The sequence below is a fragment of the Scylla paramamosain genome, chromosome 15 (assembly GCF_035594125.1).
Source record: "Scylla paramamosain isolate STU-SP2022 chromosome 15, ASM3559412v1, whole genome shotgun sequence".
NCBI lineage: Eukaryota > Metazoa > Arthropoda > Malacostraca > Decapoda > Portunidae > Scylla > Scylla paramamosain.
The window spans coordinates 2,284,118-2,305,107 of NC_087165.1; the positions used below are offsets into that span (position 1 = coordinate 2,284,118).

The following is a 20,990-nucleotide window of genomic DNA, read 5'->3' on the forward strand; positions in this document are numbered from 1 at the left end:
ACAAGCTCAAAATTACTCATAATGCATATTTTTGGTAATGTAATTCTGTTTTTCTATAATGGGTGTTTTGCCGACGTTTTATCCGTTATATACGTAAGAGGCTCAAACACACCCAAAATACGGGCTTTTCGTAATGTTGCTTTTCCATATAATGTGTTTTTCACGCGTTTTCCCGTTTAGGTACCTAAGAACCTCAAAAATAATAAAAAAAAAAAAAATGCACGTTTCTGGAAGTATTGTTTTATTTCATATGATTTTTAGCATTTTGTTTCCTAACACGCTCAGAAGCATTTAAAACACGTTTCTGGTAATGTTGCGTTTACGCATATAGAATGCTTTTCTTGCATTTTTACTTTTTTTTTTACCTAACAATGTGGGAAACACTGAAATTACACGTTTTTCATAATGTTCTTATGTTTCTCCATATAGAGTGTTATTCAGTCATTTTTGCGTTTCGATAGCTAAGAAACTCAAAAACACTTATTATATACGTGTCTCATAATGTCCTTTCATTTCCCATGCTTTGCATGCATTTTGGCGTTTTGGTGCCTAACGAGCTAAAAAAAATACACGTTGTTGGTAACGTAGTTCTGCTTTTAAAATCAAATGCTTTGCATGCTTTTTTGGTGTTTGGTACATAAGAAGGTGAAAAATACTCTAAAACACACGCTTTTGGTAATGTTGTTCTGTTTCTCTATATAGAGTGTTTTCACGTGCTCTGGTACCTAAGAAGCTCAGAAACTAGTTGTAGACATCTCTGGTAATTAGGCGTTTCCTAATTTAGAGTACCTTACATACATTTTAGTGTTTTTTTTATACGTAAGGAGCTCAAAAACAATCAAAATCCACTATATGGTAGTTATTCTGTTTGTACCTCAAGGTTGTTTTCTATGCGTTTCACCGTTTTCGTATGGAAGAGGCTTAAAAACACTCAAAATACACGTTTTTTTTAAATGCTGTTTTGTATTCTCATATAGGGTGCTTTCTATGCTTTCTAGCAATATGGTGCCTAACACCCTGAAAAACACCCTCTCAAAAAACACCTTTCTTATAATGTCATTTATTTTCCCCATATAAAGTTCTTTGTAAGGTTTTGGCGTTTTAGTATCAATGTGAAAAAAAAAAACAATCAAAATACAGTGTTTTCTTGATATTCTTCTGCTTCTGCATATAGTGTGTTATTCACGCGGTTTTGCGTTTTAATACTATAGAAGCTCAAAAACGATCATAGTATACTTTTTTTTCGGTAATATCGCTTTTTTACATGATTTTCACTGTTTTGGAAACTGACACACTCAAAACACTTACAATGCACGTTTCTGGTATGACATTTCGTTTCCAATATAGAGTGCTTTGCATGCATCTTGGCGTTTTGGTACCTAACAATGTCATAAATTCTCAAAATAATCGCTTTTGGTAATACTGTTCTGTGTCTCCATATAGAGTGCTATTCACGCGTTTTCGAGTTTTTCTACCTAAGAAGGCCAATAACTCATACAACATGTTTCTCGTAATGTTCTTTTGCTTCCCCATATAGGGTGCTTCGCATGCATTTTGGTGTTTTGGTACTTAGCAATGTAAAAACACACTCAAAACATACGTTTTTTGTAATGTTGTTCTTTTCTTCATATAAAGTGCTAATTACTAGTTTTAGCGTTTTGGTACCTAAAAGACTTTTCTTGTAATATTGTTTCCTTTCCTATATAGGGGACTTTGCATGCATTTTGCCGTTTTCCTATATAACAAGTTCAAAAACACTGAAAATACACGTTGTTGGTAATGTTATTCTGTTTCTCCACAAAGGGTGTTTTGCATGTGTTTTAGCGTTTTGGTTCGTTAGAACCTGAAAAAAAACACGTTTTTTCGTAATGATTTGTATTGATATAAATAAAAATAAAAAAAACACGTTTCTCGTAATGATTATTGTAATAATGTATTACAATAATATGCAATAATGTGGTTTTTAGTGGTTTGGTTCTTAAAACGCTGAAAAAAACACAAAAAAATTAAGGTTTCTGGTATATTCGTTTCATTTCCATATATAAAGTGCTTTACATGCATTTTTGCGTTTTGGTACCTAACAATTTGGAAAAGAGAACTCACGTTTTTGATAATGTAGTTTTCTTTCTCCATACAGAGCACGATTCACGTGTTTTAACGTTTTGGTACATAAGAATCTCAAAAAAAAAAAAAAAAACTTATGCACTTTTTTAGTAATATCATTTTATTTCATTATATAAAAAACTTTACATGCATTTTCCTGTTTCTGCACCAAACAAGCTCAAAAATACTCAAAAAACACATTTTTGGATGTTATTTTGTTTCTCCCTAAAACGTGTTTGGATACATTTTATCGTTCTGGTTTGTAAGAAGCTCAAAAACACTCAAAAGACACACATTTGGTAATGTTGTTGTTTGGTGCTTAAAACGCTGAAAACACTTAAATAGCACGTTTCCAGTAATGTCGTTTCGTTCCCCATATAAAGTGCTTTGCATGTATTTTTGTGTGCTGGTAACTAACAGCGTGAATAATAACCGAAACACAACTTTTTGTTTCATGTTGTTTTGTTTCTCCATATAAAATGCTCGTCACGCATTTTAGAGTTTAGATACCTAAGAATCTCAAAAGCACTTATAATACACGTTTCTTGTAATGTACTTTCGTTTCCCCTTATAGGGTAATTTGCATGCATTTTGATGTTTTGGTAACTATCATTATGAAAAGTCAAAATACAAGTTTTTCGTAACGTTTGTCTATTTCTATATACTGAGTATTCCAATATAGGATGCTTTCTATGCTTTTCAGCGTTTTGATGCTTAGCACGCTCTAAAAAAGATGTCGAGTGCTATTCATGCGTTTTAGCCTTTTGGTACATAAGAAGCTCAAAAACACTTATAATACACGTTTCTCGTAATGTCTTTTCGTTTCCCCATATAGGATAAATTCCCTACATTTTGCATTTTTTTTTTTCTACGTAACATGCTCAAAAATACTCAAAATATTTGTTTTTGGTAATTTTATTTTGTTTCTTAAAGGATTTTTTTCCATGCGTTTTAACGTTTTGGTACGTAATAAGATAATAATGGGGAGTAGCACTGGGGTTCCACCTCATCTGCAGGATCTATTGCAGAGGAGTTCGGCATGCCTGTCTGGGGAACAGGTGGACGAGGTGAAGGAAGTGCTGGCTCTGTATGCAGATGTCTTCTCGCAGGGAGATAATGACCTGGGCCGGACCAGTCTGGTTAAACACCGCATTCACACAGGGGATAGTCAGCCGGTTAAGTTGCCGCCCCGCCGGATTGCGCCTGCTCGTCGGTTGGAAGTGGAAAAAGCCGTGGAGGAGTTACGTGCGCAAGGGATAATCGAAAAGTCGGCTAGTCCCTGGAGTGCTGCTGTTGTCCTCGTTAAGAAGAAGGATGGGTCTACCAGGTGTTGTGTGGACTATCGGGGCCTTAACGCGGTGACGACAAAGGACTCTTACCCTCTACCGAGGGTGGATGACACGCTTGATGCCCTCACGGGGGCCCAGTGGTTCTCCACCTTAGACTTGAAATCAGGTTACCATCAAGTTGAGGTTGCGGAGGAGGACAGAGAGAAAACGGCCTTCTCGTATGGGCAGGGACTGTATCAGTTTAAAGTGATGAGTTTTGGTCTGGTGAATGCCCCGGCCACCTTTGAGCGTCTAATGGAGCGTGTGTTGGATGGGTTGCTGTGGAAAAGCGCCCTGGTGTACTTGGACGATGTGCTAGTGTACGGGAATTCGTTCAAGGGGGCTCTGGAGAGGCTTAAGACAGTGTTGGACAGGTTCAGGGGGGCAAATGTGAAACTCAGTCCAAAGAAGTGTAGCCTGTTCCAGAGGGAAGTGCCGTTTCTGGGTCACATAGTGAGTAGTGAGGGAGTGAAAACAGACCCTGGTAAGGTAGAGTCAGTTAAGGAGTGGCCAGTGCCGCGCAGTGTGACGGAAGTGCGCGGGTTCCTTGGGTTGTGTACGTACTACCGGAGGTTTGTGAAGGGTTTTGCGCAAATTGCAGTGCCACTCCATCACTTGACTCATAAAGGGGCGAGGACTGTCAACGGGCCTTTGAAACTCTGAAAGAGGCTCTCGCTAACGCCCCTGTGTTACCGTACCCGGATCCAATGAAACCATACGTGTTGGATTGTGATGCGAGTGCTGAGGGAGTAGGAGCCGTCTTGTCCCAGGAGAAAGACGGACAAGAGTGGGTCGTCTCCTACTTCAGCAGGAAGTTCTCAGCCCCTGAAAGGAACTATTGCGTCACTCGTAAGGAGTTGTTGGCAGTGATCCTGGCCATTGATCACTTCCATCCTTACTTGTACGGGGCCAGATTCAAGATTAGGACAGACCATGCTGCTCTGAGGTGGCTGAAAACCCTCAGAAACCCGGAGGGGCAGCTGGCCAGGTGGATTGGCAAGCTGGAGCAGCATGACTACAACATCGAATACCGGCCTGGAAAAATGCATAGCAATGCTGACAGTTTGAGTCGCTGTCCTTGCGACAGTGACTGCAGGCATTGTAGACGCCATGAGACTGAGCCTGTGTGCGTGAAGGCTGCCGGTCTTGTCAGTGACACTGAGTGGGGAGAGGACCTCAAACAGGCCCAGCGACAGGACGCTGATATCGGGCCCATAGTGACACTGCGGGAAGAAGGCGAAGAAAAACCGCCATGGGAAAGCGTGGCCCCGCTAAGCCCTGCCGCCAAGGCGTTGTGGCAGCAATGGGCAGTGTTGCGAGTGAGTGACGGTGTGCTGCAACGGCGGTGGGAGTCATGTGATGGCGGTGTGGCCTTCTGGCAAACAATTGTCCCTGTGAATATGAGGGAGGCCTTAGTGCGCGAGGCTCACGGTGGAAATGCAAGTGGTCACTTCGGTGTGAGGAAAACGCTAGGGCGGTTAAAGCAGCGGGTTTATTGGGTAGGCATGCAGAAGGACGTTAGTGAATGGTGCAAAGTGTGTGACGTGTGCTGTGGGAAGATGGGCCCCGGGAGAAAGACAGTTGCTCCCTTACAGGTGTATCAGGTTGGGGCACCTATGGAGAGGGTGGCAGTGGACATCCTGGGTCCGTTCCCTCAGACACTGAGAGGTAACCGCTTTGTGTGTGTGACCATGGACTACTTCACTAAATGGCCGGAAGCGTATCCGCTGCCAAACCATGAGGCTGCCACCGTGGCAGGTGTGTTAGTGGACGAGTTCTTCGCCCGGTTTGGCGTGCCGCACGAGCTGCACTCTGACCAGGGCAGGGAGTTTGAGTCGGCAGTATTCCGGGAGTGCTGCCAGTTGCTGGGCGTCAAGAAAACTCGTACTACACCCCTGCGGCCGCAGTCGGATGGCATGGTGGAACGCTACAACCGCACGTTGGGGCAGGAGTTGGCCAAATATTGCCAGGAAGGGCAGGAGGACTGGGACTTAAAAATCCCCCTGCTTCTCTTGGCCCACCGGTCAGCCGAGCATGAGGTGACCGGTTACACGCCAGACCGGCTGATGTGTGGGCGGGAACTCCAGCTACCAGTGGACCTCGTGACTGGCAGGCCGCCGGACGAAGACCTGCCCACTACCATCACCCAGTACGCTACAGCCCTACAGGACCGTCTCCGGGAGGTGCACCATCAGGTGAGGGGTAACCTGAAGGTGTCCGGTGAGGCGATGAAGGACCGGTACGACCGCCGGGCAACGGCACCACCCTTTAGCGAGGGGGATCAGGTGTGGCTGCACAACCCTCGGCGTAAGAAAGGATTCTCCCCTAAGCTCCAGAGCCCCTGGGAGGGGCCATACGTGGTGGAGAAGGTCATCTCGGACGTCACCTTCAGGATACGCCAAGGGCCAAGGAAGCGGGCACTGGTGGTGCACGCTGACAGGCTCTGGGGTTACCATGGCCCTGGAAGCTTCTCCTGGGGAGAGCGAGCTGCTCTCCTGACCAGTGACGAAGAGGAGGACAAGGACAAGGGCCTTGGGGACGACGAGCCCCTGGTGATGGAGGATGACGGAGACCTGGACCTGAGAGAGCCTGAGCCGCTAGTGATGGAGGAAGGTGGAGCGGATGAGTTGTGTCCCTTGGAGGGGGCACTGGCGGATGTCGACGCTGGACCTGTAGTAGGGAGACCCAGACGGGAGCGGCATCCACGCAAATGGAGTGAGGATTATGTTCTTTGTTGATTTTTTATATACCTAAAGTTGAAGTATTATTTTCTTGTTTTTGGGGGTGTATCTGTAACCTAAAGGGAATAGAGAGAGTTCGGGAGCGAGGGCGCTCAGTCTCTTTACAGGAGGGGGTAGTGTCACGAGAGGGCAAGATCATGAAGATACCCAGACTGAGTCCCAGCGGAAGTGGAGGATGATGTCACACTACGTCACCTCTTCGGCCGCCTACCCTGGGGCTCGGGAGTATCACGTGACGTGTAGCAGCCCTGGGATTGGTGGCGGAACAGTTTGGGAGACAGAGTGGCGGGAGAACACTGGTGAGGGAAGAAAGCCCGCGCGTCGCCGACACTGCCTCCTGTACTTGTATGTGCCTTTGTGAGCTGGAGCGAGGCGTCAAGAAGCCTTCCGAGGTTCGACAAGAGGCCCGGGGTGCCGAGCTACAGCATAGGACTACTGTGTAGTGTGAGCAACGGAGAATAGAGGGCCAGAAGCCGACAAGTGTGTTTTACTATTCGCCTTCTGAGGGGAGCCAGGGAAGAACACGGAGCGCCGCAGGGTAAGTTCACGTATGCAGGAAGCACCGGACCCTAAAAGTGTAAGTGTGACGGCCCACGGGGTGGTGAAGTTACAATATATATATATATATATATATATATATATATATATATATATATATATATATATATATATATATATATATATATATATATATATATATATATATATATATATATAACATCTACGAAGTGAATTCTCCACTAGCCTGAAAATATTGTTTACATAAATTTGACAGGAGAGAGAGAGAGAGAGAGAGAGAGAGAGAGAGAGAGAGAGAGAGAGAGAGAGAGAGAGAGAGAGAGAGAGAGAGAGAGATCTAAAAGATATGAAATCACATGGGCTAGTTATGGTTACATTTATGGTCTCGACAGCAGGTGAAGGCTATTTTCTTTTGAAATTGCACACTTGTGGAAACAGAGGTTGGTGACGTGGCATGAAATGACCAAGTTGTCTGAATTTGTTTTACTCCAGAAAACTTTGCATTTCTTTTAATGGTCATATCACTGACAATGGCCGCAGTTTCGCTTACATGCATAATAAATTAGACATGATAAGTAACGAGATAAACTGTATCCAAATTTAAGTATCCAAAGTATAAAACCGGTATATAGTATTATGATCAAAGCATTGGTCAAAATTTATGTATGTTATCATATCACTTATATTGTGACGATGTATTGTCAAAATCGTTTAAGTTGTGTAATAATACGGCGAAAGTAAACTTAAATAATGTCTATCCAGTCTGTATTTTGAGGCTGTTTTTTTTTTTTTTTAATACGATAGCTAACATGTGTTTAAAGAAGACAATCGCAATATGGTTGATAAACACATGTGTCGTCGTGGCAGCAGCAGGTTCCCTTGGCAACTATTAACAATGGCCTGTAGGTGAGTTGTAGGGATTGGGAGGTATAATATCATTGTAACTATTTACCCAGGAGTGTTTCTGAAGGGATCAAGTGTACCCCAATGTACAAGATCCTATAGAAACCCCAAGATAAATCAAGGTAAATATTGAACTTGGAAATAGGTGGTAAGCCTTACGGTTGTGGGAATGGTGCCAACTCGAGCGATCCGCTATCCGGGATAGGCGGTGCCGTTTATTTGTTGGTGGAAATGAGTTACTATCCTGTTGACTGCGGCGCGTGTTGGTACGGTTCTCCAGTGCTCCTCGCTTCTCGTGTTTTATCCACCGCTTTACTGGTTTGTTGCAGGTATTATTAATATATGTATACATTTTGTTGACAGGGAGTCTTATTGATGCAGTTCGATGTGATTTTAAAGCTTGCCATATATACATTCTATACATGTCAGAATTCTATTGTGCATGTACAGTACTATGTAATTGCAATACTTACGGAAAAAAAAAATCAATCATGGTTACGCTGATGTTTCGATCTCTTCGTGACAGATAAAAGTTTATTTAACAACTGAACACCGCTGATGGTTTGATACTGGCAGCAGTGTAGCGTTTGTCGGGAGGAAAAAGATAAATCAGGAAATCGCGCGTCTGCAATACCTATTTAACTTAGAAATGGAAATGCGTATTAAATTTGAGTTACGACGTAGATTAATACGCATGAAATAAGTACTTACATAAGTATCCTATCTTTTGAATTATTATTTATATATCGTAGATCAGTAGAATGCAATTTGATATTGTCAGTTTTCCCTTTATTCTCACCCTTTGAAACGAAGAATTGTTTATGCATTTATTAATTTAATTTAATTTTATTTTATTAATATATTTATTAATTTTATTTAATTTTATTTATTAATATATATATATATATATATATATATATATATATATATATATATATATATATATATATATATATATATATATATATATATATATATATATATATATATATATATATATATATAAGTAGTGTTAGTGCGTTTGTGAAAGTGTTATTGTTCTATTTTCTGTATCAAGTGGTGTGATATAATCATTCAAAAATTTGATTTATTGTTGTATGTAATTAACTTCTAAGGAGTACGTATACTTACCTAACATTGAGTACATTTACCTGTAATCAGACACTAGCCTTATCTCTTATCACCTGTCACTTTTTTTTTACGCCCCTAATCTCTCTCTCTCTCTCTCTCTCTCTCTCTCTCTCTCTCTCTCTCTCTCTCTCTCTCTCTCTCTCTCTCTCTCTCTCTCTCTCTCTCTCTCTCTCATTTACTGTATACACACACACACACACACACACACACACACACACACACACACACACACAGAGAGAGAGAGAGAGAGAGAGAGAGAGAGAGAGAGAGAGAGAGAGAGAGAGAGAATTTCACAGCAGTGGTACTATTCTAGTCCAGTTGCAATACGAGTTATGAGGGAAGAGCTTAGAGCTGGAGAGAAAAAGTTATAATTATTTTTTCTAAATGTGCATGCATTAGTTGAAGGTAACAGTTGTGAAGATACTTGCATTACATCACAAGTCACTCAAAAATTCGTGGGAATCCACACATGTATGTGTGTCGAAAGGGCTCTAATCTTCATATCATTATCATATACAACGTTAAATATGTAACTCAATATGATGCAGATAACACATGATTGACGCACATATTCCTATCTTACTTATCACAAAAGTCACAGTTCTGCCAGTGTGTATGGGTTTTGTACGTCGTCACATCGTTAGCTGACTCTCCGTGTAGAAAGGGGTGGGGAATGCAGAGGCGACAGCTCACGTACCCCCAACAAACTTTTATGAATGACTGTACATACTTTGGTACTTGGTTAAGTCAGTAAAAGCACTCATAATGAAAATAACTCAATCGTGACTTAGTAATGTGGTATCCAAATTGTACTTCAAGATGCAATATATATATATATATATATATATATATATATATATATATATATATATATATATATATATATATATATATATATATATATATATATATATATATATATATATATATATATATATATATATATATATATATATATATATATATATATATATATATATATATATATATATATATATATATATATATATATATATATATAAGTCCTCTACACTTCCTCCTCCTCCTCCTCCTCTTCTACACCTTGGTATTATATGTACACATTTTGACTAAGTCCTCTACACCTCCTCCTCCTCCTCCTCCTCCTCCTCCTCCTCCTCCTGATCATGATCATCATCATTCTACTCATTTTCTTCTTTGTCCTCCTCTTCCTCCTCCTATTAAATGTACCCATCAGATGTTGCAGTAATTAAATGATCATACCATCCACAGGTCCTGTTAGTTATCATTACTGTCCTAGGTCTAAGATTACAAACAAAATTGTTCAATTAGTATATAATATCTTTGCTATTATATTTCCTTGACAATTTTCAGAAGTAGATTTGTAAATAAACATTTATTTTGTAGAAACAAAAACTTCCTATCATCACTTTGTCCCTTCTCATGAAGCTTTGGTTTATGGTGCATAGTTTTCTTCAGATCATTTTAATGACTCAGTATTTGCATAAAGATACATATATTGTAAAAAACCATTCATATCATAATACATTCCTTATTTATCACTAACAACTTTGAATAATACATTGATAGGGTCTTACTGGCGGTACTTCTGTTGTAGTCATGATCCGTGGAGCATCAGGAAGTCATCTAGTGATCTAGGTGGAAGCCGCCAGGAATATGAGAAGAGAAGACCGACAGGTAACCGTCAGCAGTTCCAAGTCCTTTAATCTCTTAACTCGCCAGAGATAGAGAAGAGAAAACCGACAGGTAACCGTCAGCAGTTGCAAGTCCTTTAATCTCTTAACTCTTTTTGTTCACCAGCTAAGGTTGTATTTATAGCCACTTGTTAGACTGGTTAAACTCTCTCTACCTTTATTTAACAAAAACATAAACATATACACAAGAAATACTGAACATAAAAAAATGATTTACATAAAGATATGGACAAAGAGAGTGAAGGTGTGTGTGTATGTCTGTGTGAAGAAAGGAGTAATATGATGTATAGAAAAGACGTGTAACGTATGTGTCGAAAAGCGTGCACAGAATGTGTATGTATAAAAAAAAATGAGGAAGAAGAGATGAAAGACGAAAAATCTGTGCAGTAGAAAGAGAACGGGAGGCTGAAAACATATAAGAGAAAACGGAGTGCTTGGAGCGGTGACTTGTGTTTACATTACTGGTTCTGAGAAGCGCGTAAGCTTTAGTGTACCCTGAATATGAGAGAAAATGGGATATTTCTATGGCTGACTAGATCATTTGCTACAGTCATCGGTCTGGGGGACCATCATTTCCTCCTTATGCACATCATGAAGCAGTTACCTCCCTTGCTGCCAGCCAGAATAGATTTACATGTGATCTGTACACAGTGAGTATTGTCTGGCAGAATGCCAGGACATTTAGCAGAAGTATGTCCATTTTGTTAAAGTATTCACAATTTTCATGGTACATAAATGTGTCGTTTTAAATGATTCTGTGGTATTCAAACAATGTATATCACAATTTTTAAGCTACAACAAAACAAAAAAAAGTTTTCTTTGTATGTAGTATTTAGCTACTAAGTTTATTTATTGCTCATAAGTTGAGTATCATAAAAGATGCTTAATGTTTCTGTTAATTTTTTGACAGAAACTGGCTGAGAAGAAGTCAGGCAACCTCTTTTACTCACCCTTCAGTATTATGACAGCTTTAGGAATGACATATGCTGGAGCAGGAGGAAATACTGAACAAGAAATGCGCTCTGTTATGCACCTGAGTGATGACAAAGAAGTTGTTCATGATGCATTTATGGATGTTGTGTCTGATATGAAGGTTTGTGATTTTGAAATAGGAATTCAACATGTAATAAAAACATTGTCATTAGTGTTATGATGATAACCTACTAAGTAATGAAAAGTAATTTTCTTTTGCAAGGAAATGCTTATGTATAGTCTGTATATAGCATTTCTTAATATAGGTAGAGAAATCCCATTAGAGAAATGTTGTGGGGCAGGACATAGTGTAATTAGTATATTGTCATGATTGTTTTGAAAGGGAGGCTCATACAATTTACATAGGTTAGATTTTTTACCTAATGATGTCTCACTGAGCTACATGATAAAGAACAATTTAATTGAATTCTGAAGAGGATTATGAATGAGAGTTAATGTAAGTATAGGATCATCAAGGATGTTCTCAAGATGTTGATCTGATTGGCCTGCATTTTTATTTGTTTACTTCATTTCACATAACATTATTTAGTATTGAAATAGGATGAAATAATTTTTGAATTTTCTCTTTGTTTAGACTGATGCTGGAGATTATGAACTTCGCACATCAAACATGGCCTATGTGTCAAACCATCTGTCATTACTGAGCCAGTATGATAAAATCCTGAAAGAAAAGTATCAAAGCACTGCTAAAACTGTCGACTTTGGTGCAAGTGAGGAAGTGAGGCAGGAGATAAATGCAGCAGTTGAGAAAGAGACCAACTCCCGCATAAAGGACCTCATTCCCTCAGGTACAAAAGTTACGATATTTATTAATTGTTGATCAGAAGAGGAGTGGTACAATATATTTTCTTCTTAGTGCTATTTTTCCTTTCCTATATTTAATTTTCATGTTGCTTTCTTCCTTCTCGTTTTATTTAAAAAAGAGGTAAGAAAACATGTGCATACATCTTTGCAAAGAATTCATTAAAATGTGAGGATAGTTGAATAGTAGATCAATACAGTTTTCTACTGACAAAGTAGATGAGGAGTCACATTTATTGTGAAAACAAGAAGGATTACCATATGTACAGATATGAGGATGATTTTAACTTCTGCTAAGCATCACTGGCCAATGAATGGGTACTTGTAGATCACTTGGTAACATTTACAGGCTGTGCATTTATCTCTACTTGAATTTAGAAATACTACCTTCAGAAAAAAACATTCCTGGATGTATTTGTTAAGAAAAGAAAAAGAAAGAGTGATGCTAGTGTGGGTTTTAGCAGATACAAGGAAGTGCAGTTAGAAGTGTGTTGAAACTTGAGCAACTACAAGACTAAATTAACTGGAATATGCAACCTCCCATAGGTACAAGATAATTAGGAATCCTCTGCATATGAATATGAAAATATGGGATGGAAGGCAATAGTAATAGCTGTACAAGATGGGAAAAAAATGTTAAGATCCCATTGAATGTATAATGAAAAAAAGGACAATAAGTTTTTCTTTTCATCTAATGCTTTTCCATTAAGCACCAGTAAGTTCTATATTAATTTATTTATCTTTTATATATATATATATATATATATATATATATATATATATATATATATATATATATATATATATATATATATATATATATATATATATATATATATATATATATATATATATATATATATATATATATATATAATTCTAGGAGGCTTAGATGGTCCAACACTGCCCACTTTTTGGACAATGCTTGTACATAGAGGGTCATGCTGGAGTTTCCCACTGCTCTCATGACTGAAGATAGAATTCATAAGAACTACATTGGTTATGTCAACCACTCAGCAGTGACTTGAAAAATGCTAGATTGTGGTAGGAGACAAATGTGTATCTCTCTGCATGTGAGTCTGCTGACCAACCAGCCACCATCTCCGTGTATTTACGGTTAGCAGTTTACATATGGATATGCGACAGTATGTAGAAACAAGACTGGATCCAAGCAATTGAAATTAATTGCCTAAAAAACATCTGTTGTATATAGAGAATGGCTGGTGAAGCTGGTGGAACTAGAGGTAGCAGATCTGTAATGTCGAGGAAAGCTGAAAAATCTAAATGTGGTTGAGGAGATTATACACAACATCCTTAGGTGGTCCAGTCACATAGAAAGAATGGCAGAAAGATAACAAAGAGAGTATATGTGTGTATGAGATATGGTTGGTACAAGAGGATGACTTGTGAATTGAGAGGACAATGCTTGAATACATGAGAGATAAGGATAAGAGGATATTGAGATTATATGATGTAAGGATAGGAATAAATGCTCTGGCTGTGACTCTTCCTTAGGGGTTGTTCTTAGGAATGGGTATCAGATGCAAGGAGGTGGTGGCTGAGTGACCAGCATTCAAGCGTGGTGATCTCAGTGACTGATATCTGACTCATGCTGGAAGCTAGCCATTTTCCAAGCTATTACCAGTCAGCTAAAAATAGCCATGTGCATCATAACGACCTATCCTATCTTTAAAAAGTCCTGCCTGAACCACCGTAGGCAGGAGCTGACCATTTAAGCTTCAGAAACCAAAAGGGGATGACCATCTAAAGCCTCCAAATGCAAGAACTGTGCTAAAGTACCTTCAGTTGATGTAGACCAAGAACATAAAATGAAAATGAAAAGTTAGACAACCACTTATTGTGAAAAGTTCAATAATCAAAACATCATATTTGAGTTCAAAGACATTGTTAAGTTATGATTAATTTAATTTGATATACCACATTATTTGATATGCAGATGAATTCCTGTTTATCATAATGTTTGTTATATATTTCAGGTGTTCTAGATTCCTTGACAAGGATGGTGCTTGTGAATGCTGTTTATTTCAAGGGGTTATGGGCTAAGCAGTTTGATAAAGCAGATACTTATGACCGAGAGTTCTGGACCTCAAACACTGAGAATGTCAAGGTGCCCATGATGTACAAGAAATCTGAGTTTCGCATCTTCTTTGATAAAGATCTTGGAGCCACCATCTTGGCAATGGACTACCAGGTTAGTATGCATATATAGCATTCTTGTGATGTAATGTCTAGGAACTATAGGATAACAAATTGTTGAAAACTTAACCTTACAGAATATGTACTTTTATTAACATAGATTAATATTTACATACCTATCTTAACACCCCATGCAATATATATGTCTTTCCCAGCACAGCAGCTTTCCCTAACATGCAACTAATCAAAGCTTCCCTATTTATCTTTAAACAATAACAACACCTTTTTTCAAAACTATGTTCATGTTTAGTGACATCGGCAATAAATCTCACGTTGATTTAGCCAGTAAGTATATTCTCTTTTATGCAAATGAGGTTGAAAGCTACAGCAATTTCTGCATTATTTAGCTTCTGCTGAAATCTTTCCATTTGTCTAAGAAAATCTCTTTTCGAGCATAAGGGTCTTGAGGAGCTTTCCAAAATATGGCTTGTCATTTGCGACTTTTCATTCCAACCTTGGAAATATCTGGCAGAATGAGGCAGTGTGTAGTCATTTTGTTATGTGGGGTTCAAACCCACAAAGGCAGTGTGATTGGTCTCTGCATGTGATCCGCTTCCTCATTGACTGGGAGGCAGTGTGGTGTTTTCCTGCACTTTCCTTTTCATAATGGGTAACATTTACAGATCTTGTGCTTGTGTGTTTATGGATGGAGCCAATACCCATATATATTAGAAGGTAGAGACACACACTGCCTCTGTGGGTTCTAGCCCCACATAACAGGCTGATTGCAAACTGCTTCATTCTGCTTGAAGATGTTCCTTAGGTTGGAACAAAATGTCACAAATAACAAGCCACCTTTTGGAAAGCTCCTTTGTACCCTTGCCACACACACAAAAAAAAAATTAGACAAATAGGAAGACTTCAGAAGCAGCTGAATATTGCAGAAATTGTTGTTAGTCTTCAACCTTATCTGCATAAAAGTAAAGTAAATTTGTCCATGCTGCTTATTTCACCAGTGGCCAATAGTAATCAGGATGAGCAAATAGATAAATCAATAAGATTAAATCAAGTAAGTAGGCACTCACAGAAGACCTTGTCTTTTCACAGACTCTAGTATGTCTACATCCATTCTATAATAAGGAGACCTGAATTGTACAGCATAATCTAAGTGTGCCCAGACCTAAGTATAGTTGTATACCTTTTGTTCTATTCCCATATTCTTTTTTGATAAGATGAAATGCTGTGTTAGTTCTGTTATGAGAATAATACATTACATATATAAGCTGGAGATCTTTTCTGAAACAGCTGTTTATGTTCATGCCCTTTAAAGTTGGTTATTGAAAGTGTTATGTGAAAGGTGTCTCTTTTAATGATATTAAAATCCATTTGGCATTTTTTGGACCACTCACTTATCTGTAATATGTTTGTGTTTTCCTCTGACTAGATTAGTTATCTTACTTTCATTATTTCATGTTTCATACTATGTTTAGATTTTTTAAATATAAATACATTTTATATCAAACTTGTGTATATTAGAATGTATAAATTACAAACCTGCTCTTCTTTAACATTGTGACAATATTTCAGGGTTCCAGATTGAGCATGGTGTTTGTGTTACCTGATAAACGAGATGGTTTAGCAGAAGTTGAAAGCAAATTAGCCACAACAGATCTGAGTGAACTTCACAGGAAGTTGCGTGAAGTTGAAGTTAGAAGAAACACTTGATCTGGTTGACACTCTGAGTGAGGTAAGTCAGCAGAACTGAAGTACAATGAAACACTATAGAGCATGGAAAGATATATGGGATGTGGAAAAATGTATGAGAAATTTCAAGGAAAAGGGAACTAGAGTTTCTAAGTATTAATTACATGAATAGGAGCATATAAGAATTTTCTGCTGTGACTCATGTTCTTGAAGGAGTTCCAAGAAACTGGCTTGGAAATAAATGTTATTCTAGTTAAGTATCCATTACATCTTTATTAATGCAAAATTTTTGGACTATTGCATATATTTTCTGATTGTTATAGATGGGAATGAAGGATCTTTTTGATGAGCAGTCAGCTGACCTGTCTGGGATCTCAGGCAACAAGAACCTGTTTGTCTCCAAAGTGATTCATAAATCTTTCTTGGAAGTAAATGAAAAAGGCAGTGAAGCTGCTGCAGCAACAGGTATGTTTGTCATTTGTTGGTTATTTTATGTAATGCATTCTCTTGGGTAACTGTTGTTTTTATATTCCTATAGTTAGACTTTACATGTGAGTATCTACTTGCTACTTATGCAGTTATCTTTTTTAGTGTAAGATCTTTTGATTTTTTTTTATTTGGAGAAATTCCCTTCCATTTGCACAGTAGAAGGGGCCTTGGGGTTGATTAGATGATGAAAGTATGTAACCAGCAATGTAAGATAAACAGTGAGTTACGAAGTGAAACTAATATGAAATTTATCTTTTGTTTATTGGGAAATGTCAGCCCAACAACAATGATTGCTTTTTCTTAAAAAAAAAAAAAAAAGGAAAAAAAAAAAAAGAAAAATCCCTAGTTTCTTATGACTACAATATCCCCCAAGTTTCACAGTATCTGAGTTTCATGATCCTCAAGTTTTGTGTTGAGTCATAAACTCTTACCATCTTGACTTTCAGGCATTATTTCCATGAGGTTCACGCTTTTGTCGTGTATGGGTCACACATTCCTACTATTGGTGTCACAGTAAAAATAAATATGTACATGATATGTATTGTGTACGTATTTCCACGTACAGTTCACATACTTGAACATACAAACTCTTCATGTGATTGAACCACTTGTTAGTCACAACACTAGTCACAGCAGCTTGCATGTCAGAGAGGGGGAGAAGAAGGCCAGCAATGGCAATGGCAATTAATAAGTTACTGCCAAGAGAAAACAGACAATCTTTCTGGACAAAATAGAAAGGGAATGAAAAAACTGTGAATGTGATTGGGATATCTAAGTATACTGTAAAGTGCTGGTTGAAAAATAAAAGTTCAAGAACAGTGGTGGGGCCAGTGTCCTGACTTATCCTTTCCATGGTCACCATCCCCAAAAATGTTCTTTTAGGTATTGAAAGTCATGCTGTAATTATATAATTAGTGTCATCTCAATATTTCACTACATTTAACCGCTTCCCAGCAGAGGATTTATATATAGAGATTTTGAAAATGGGGCTTCTGATATAAGCCTAATTTTTAATGATGAAGAGTCAAATAGTGTTCTCCCTTAATTTTGTGTTATCTGATATCTTGCATCACAGACTCAGTAATCATGTAGTTAGTGCTAGGACACTAGAGAGCTTTAAGAGAAGATTAGACAAGTTTATGGATGGGGATAGCAGATGGAAATAAGTAGGTGTGTTTCATACAGGGACTGCCATGTGTAAGCCTGGTCGCTTCTTGCAGCTTCCCTTATTTCTTATGTTCTTATGTTCTTATGTTCTTTTTGACCAATAGGCATTTTGTCCGACTTCATTTCATGGCTGTGACTTTAATCCCAGAGTAGTGCTTTTTTTTTTTTTTTTTTTGTGTTAGTGCATTTCTTGCATCATATCTTAATATGCTGGCAAGAAAATATATATTTTTGCAATATCATAGTTGACATGAAGCTAAAGTAGGGAGAAAATTATAGTTGGCTAAGAACTTATATGTGCAAACTCAAAACACGAGCACATGATGCCACCACACACTTCACATGCCTCTCCTCTGCTCTGCCTGCTACTGCCCTGAAAAGCTCCTCTTCCCAAGAAAATAGACTGAGAACCTTAAGTAATGGAAGAGTCTATTAATACTTCTTCCTATATCTTACGGAATTGCTACCTAAAGTCAACTGAGTGATGTACATTACAGTTTTTCCCAAGGGTGGTGGCACCTGTCATCGGGCAACGGGGATGTGAATCATTTTCAGTAGAAAATAAAAAATTGTATGCTATGCCAGACCACTACTGAAAATGGTTATGGCATTTAGATTGTACACTTTTAAGGAAAAAAATATAATGAGCATGGTCTGGGTTATTACCACAATAAAGGCAGTGTGGGAGAAGCTATCCACTGAGCCTCATCTTCCCTTTTTGTGGGACAGGTGATTTGTGTGTTTATAATGAGCTTGCTGCTTCCTTAATTTCTTTTTATTTTAGATATTTTGGATCACTATATCAGTTAACCTTGCTTTAAGCTGATTTTTTAGAGTACCAGTATGAAAACAATAATGATATTAAAGTATTAACCCTTCATAAAAATTGTGGAAACAAATAAACATATCATTTACGTAATTTTGTCCTTAGATTGCCAACATGCGCCATACTGGCTACAGTAATATGGAAATAATTATTACTCTGATATTATCATTGTTTTCTTATTGATATTTTTAAAAATCAGCTCAGAACAACTTATCCATAAGGTGATTGAAAATATCATAAATATATATAAACATTTGGGTAGTTGCAGGAACATATACAGTTCTCTTCAAGTTTCCAGATCTTTGAGCTTCACACCAAGTCCTAAGTTTTTGCCATCCCAACTCTTGCACATAATTTCCTTGAGTTTTGTGCTTTCATTGCCATACTGCTACATCATGCCAGATGTGAAAGATAAAACACACAATCACACAGTTTTGGATGTGCTGTGCCACACCATGTTGCTAACACTCACACAATTCTGGATGTGGAAGTGCTGCTCCGCCTCACTAGTGTTGTACTGGATGTGACGACAAAACACACAGTTGCATAGTTCTAGATGCAGCAGCACCAAACAGCCATATCACTATGTTATATCAGATGTGAGATCAAAATGCACACACACACAGTTCTAAGCCATGCAGCTGGAATAAAAAAGCATTTTTCAGTGTTCTCAATACTCCAAGTTTTTTGGTTCTTAAGTTTAGCTCTATGCCTTTGGAAGAAAGCAAGTACAAAACTGGAGAGGGTACTGTAGTGCACTAATCACCTCCCCCAAGAGTAGGATAGGTGAAAGGCTTTAGCCTCTAGAGTAACTCAACCTATGATGCCCTATTCTGCCTGACATGCTAAAATTTAAATGGTTTATTCTGCCTGGAATGCTAAAATTTAACCACACAAATGATCTGCACATGCACCTTAAAAATAAGAATTCAGAAATACATGAACAGTAAATTGTCTTTGTTGGGTCCGAAACATAATGATACGTTGGTGGGTTTATTCGGGGTTCAATTGAGTTACTCAGATGTTCGGGGTTTTGGGGTTTCACACTGTGTATTTTTAATCTGTGTCGAAGCCAATGAAATAAATAGCAGGTGTGGTACAGTTTAGTTCTGCTCCAGCTGTCTTAGGACTCACTCGTTTTATTCCCTGTCCTACTCGCCTAATACACATTGCTAGCAAGGATGGCTCAGAGTTTAACAGTCTTGCAAGTACCAAAGTTCAGATAGTTAATGAATAATTGATGGATCACTAAATCTGTCAGTAATTTCAGTTGAAAATGGGGAAAATGCATATAACTGGTAAACAAGGGTCTTTGAATTCTAGTTAATATAGGATTGCATACTTAGCATTTTTCCATTAACATTGGCAAAAACTTCTAATACTGAAATTTGGGGCAACATTTCACTTTCTTTTATCCATTCTCTTCAGGTGTCGTGGCGCAAGTAAGAATGCTTATACGTCCCATTCCTCCTTTTATTGCTGACCATCCATTTATGTTCTTCATCTATGATCAACGTTCTGGTTTGGTGCTTTTTGTTGGTAGACTTGTTAAACTGTAATATGATTCCATCTATATACTGATGTTAGATCAGTGTAATCAAAATTTTATGAAGGCTTAATTTATTCAAATTTAGATTCCATCATTATACTGTATATAGGGATCTGGGATATATTTTACCAAGCATTATTTCTGATTTGGTATCCTGAAGGAAAACAAGATATGATTTAAGAGGCAATGAATTTTGAAAATTATAAGCTAAATTCATATGAAAAATTATTTTCAAATATAATGTAAATGATAATATTGAAAATAATAGAATAATAGGACAATATGACATTGTATAACTTCTGCCTTCCTCATGCTGATTGGATAATATCTGAGTTTTCCTCAGCTGAATGGCAATTCTAAATAATCACCAAAAAGAAATAAAAATTGCAGTAGCCTTAATGTGAACCAATATAATCATATATATTTTGGTTCTTAAAGTAGTAAAAATTTCAAATCAGCCATTTTTGACAGCATATTGTTTTGTACTGCATTCAAGAAAATTAACAGGATGAATTTTCATGTTGCTGAGACTGTCTCAGTCAATGAAATTATTAGAGTAATAGTACATTCAACATTGTTTGTACACTCAAACAGGCAGTTTAATTCTTCTTTCAGGTGAGATTCCTGATCATAAAGCTGTCAAAAGAGATAATTGTTTGGTTACCTCCGGTAGACTAGAGTAAACATAATGTGAAGTGATACGGTCATTATTAAAAACTCTTTTTTGGCAGTCGAGATATATATATATATATATATATATATATATATATATATATATATATATATATATATATATATATATATATATATATATATATATATATATATATATATATATATATATATTAAGGCATCCTCCTTGGACGCTTACCTAAATAGTCATCT

At 37.8% G+C, this 20,990-nt stretch overlaps 1 protein-coding gene across 1 annotated transcript; it reads left to right on the forward strand.

Annotated features, from left to right (window-relative positions):
- The first annotated feature begins 7,526 nt into the window (after positions 1 to 7,526).
- On the forward strand, positions 7,527 to 20,385 carry LOC135107760 (leukocyte elastase inhibitor-like). The gene is given in 9 exon segments (XM_064018094.1): positions 7,527 to 7,597; positions 10,970 to 11,069; positions 11,330 to 11,512; positions 11,987 to 12,200; positions 14,211 to 14,425; positions 15,958 to 16,073; positions 16,075 to 16,117; positions 16,398 to 16,539; positions 19,985 to 20,385. Coding segments are annotated over 9 exon segments (1,215 nt in total). The 3' UTR covers positions 20,116 to 20,385.
- The last annotated feature ends 605 nt before the right edge of the window (positions 20,386 to 20,990 follow it).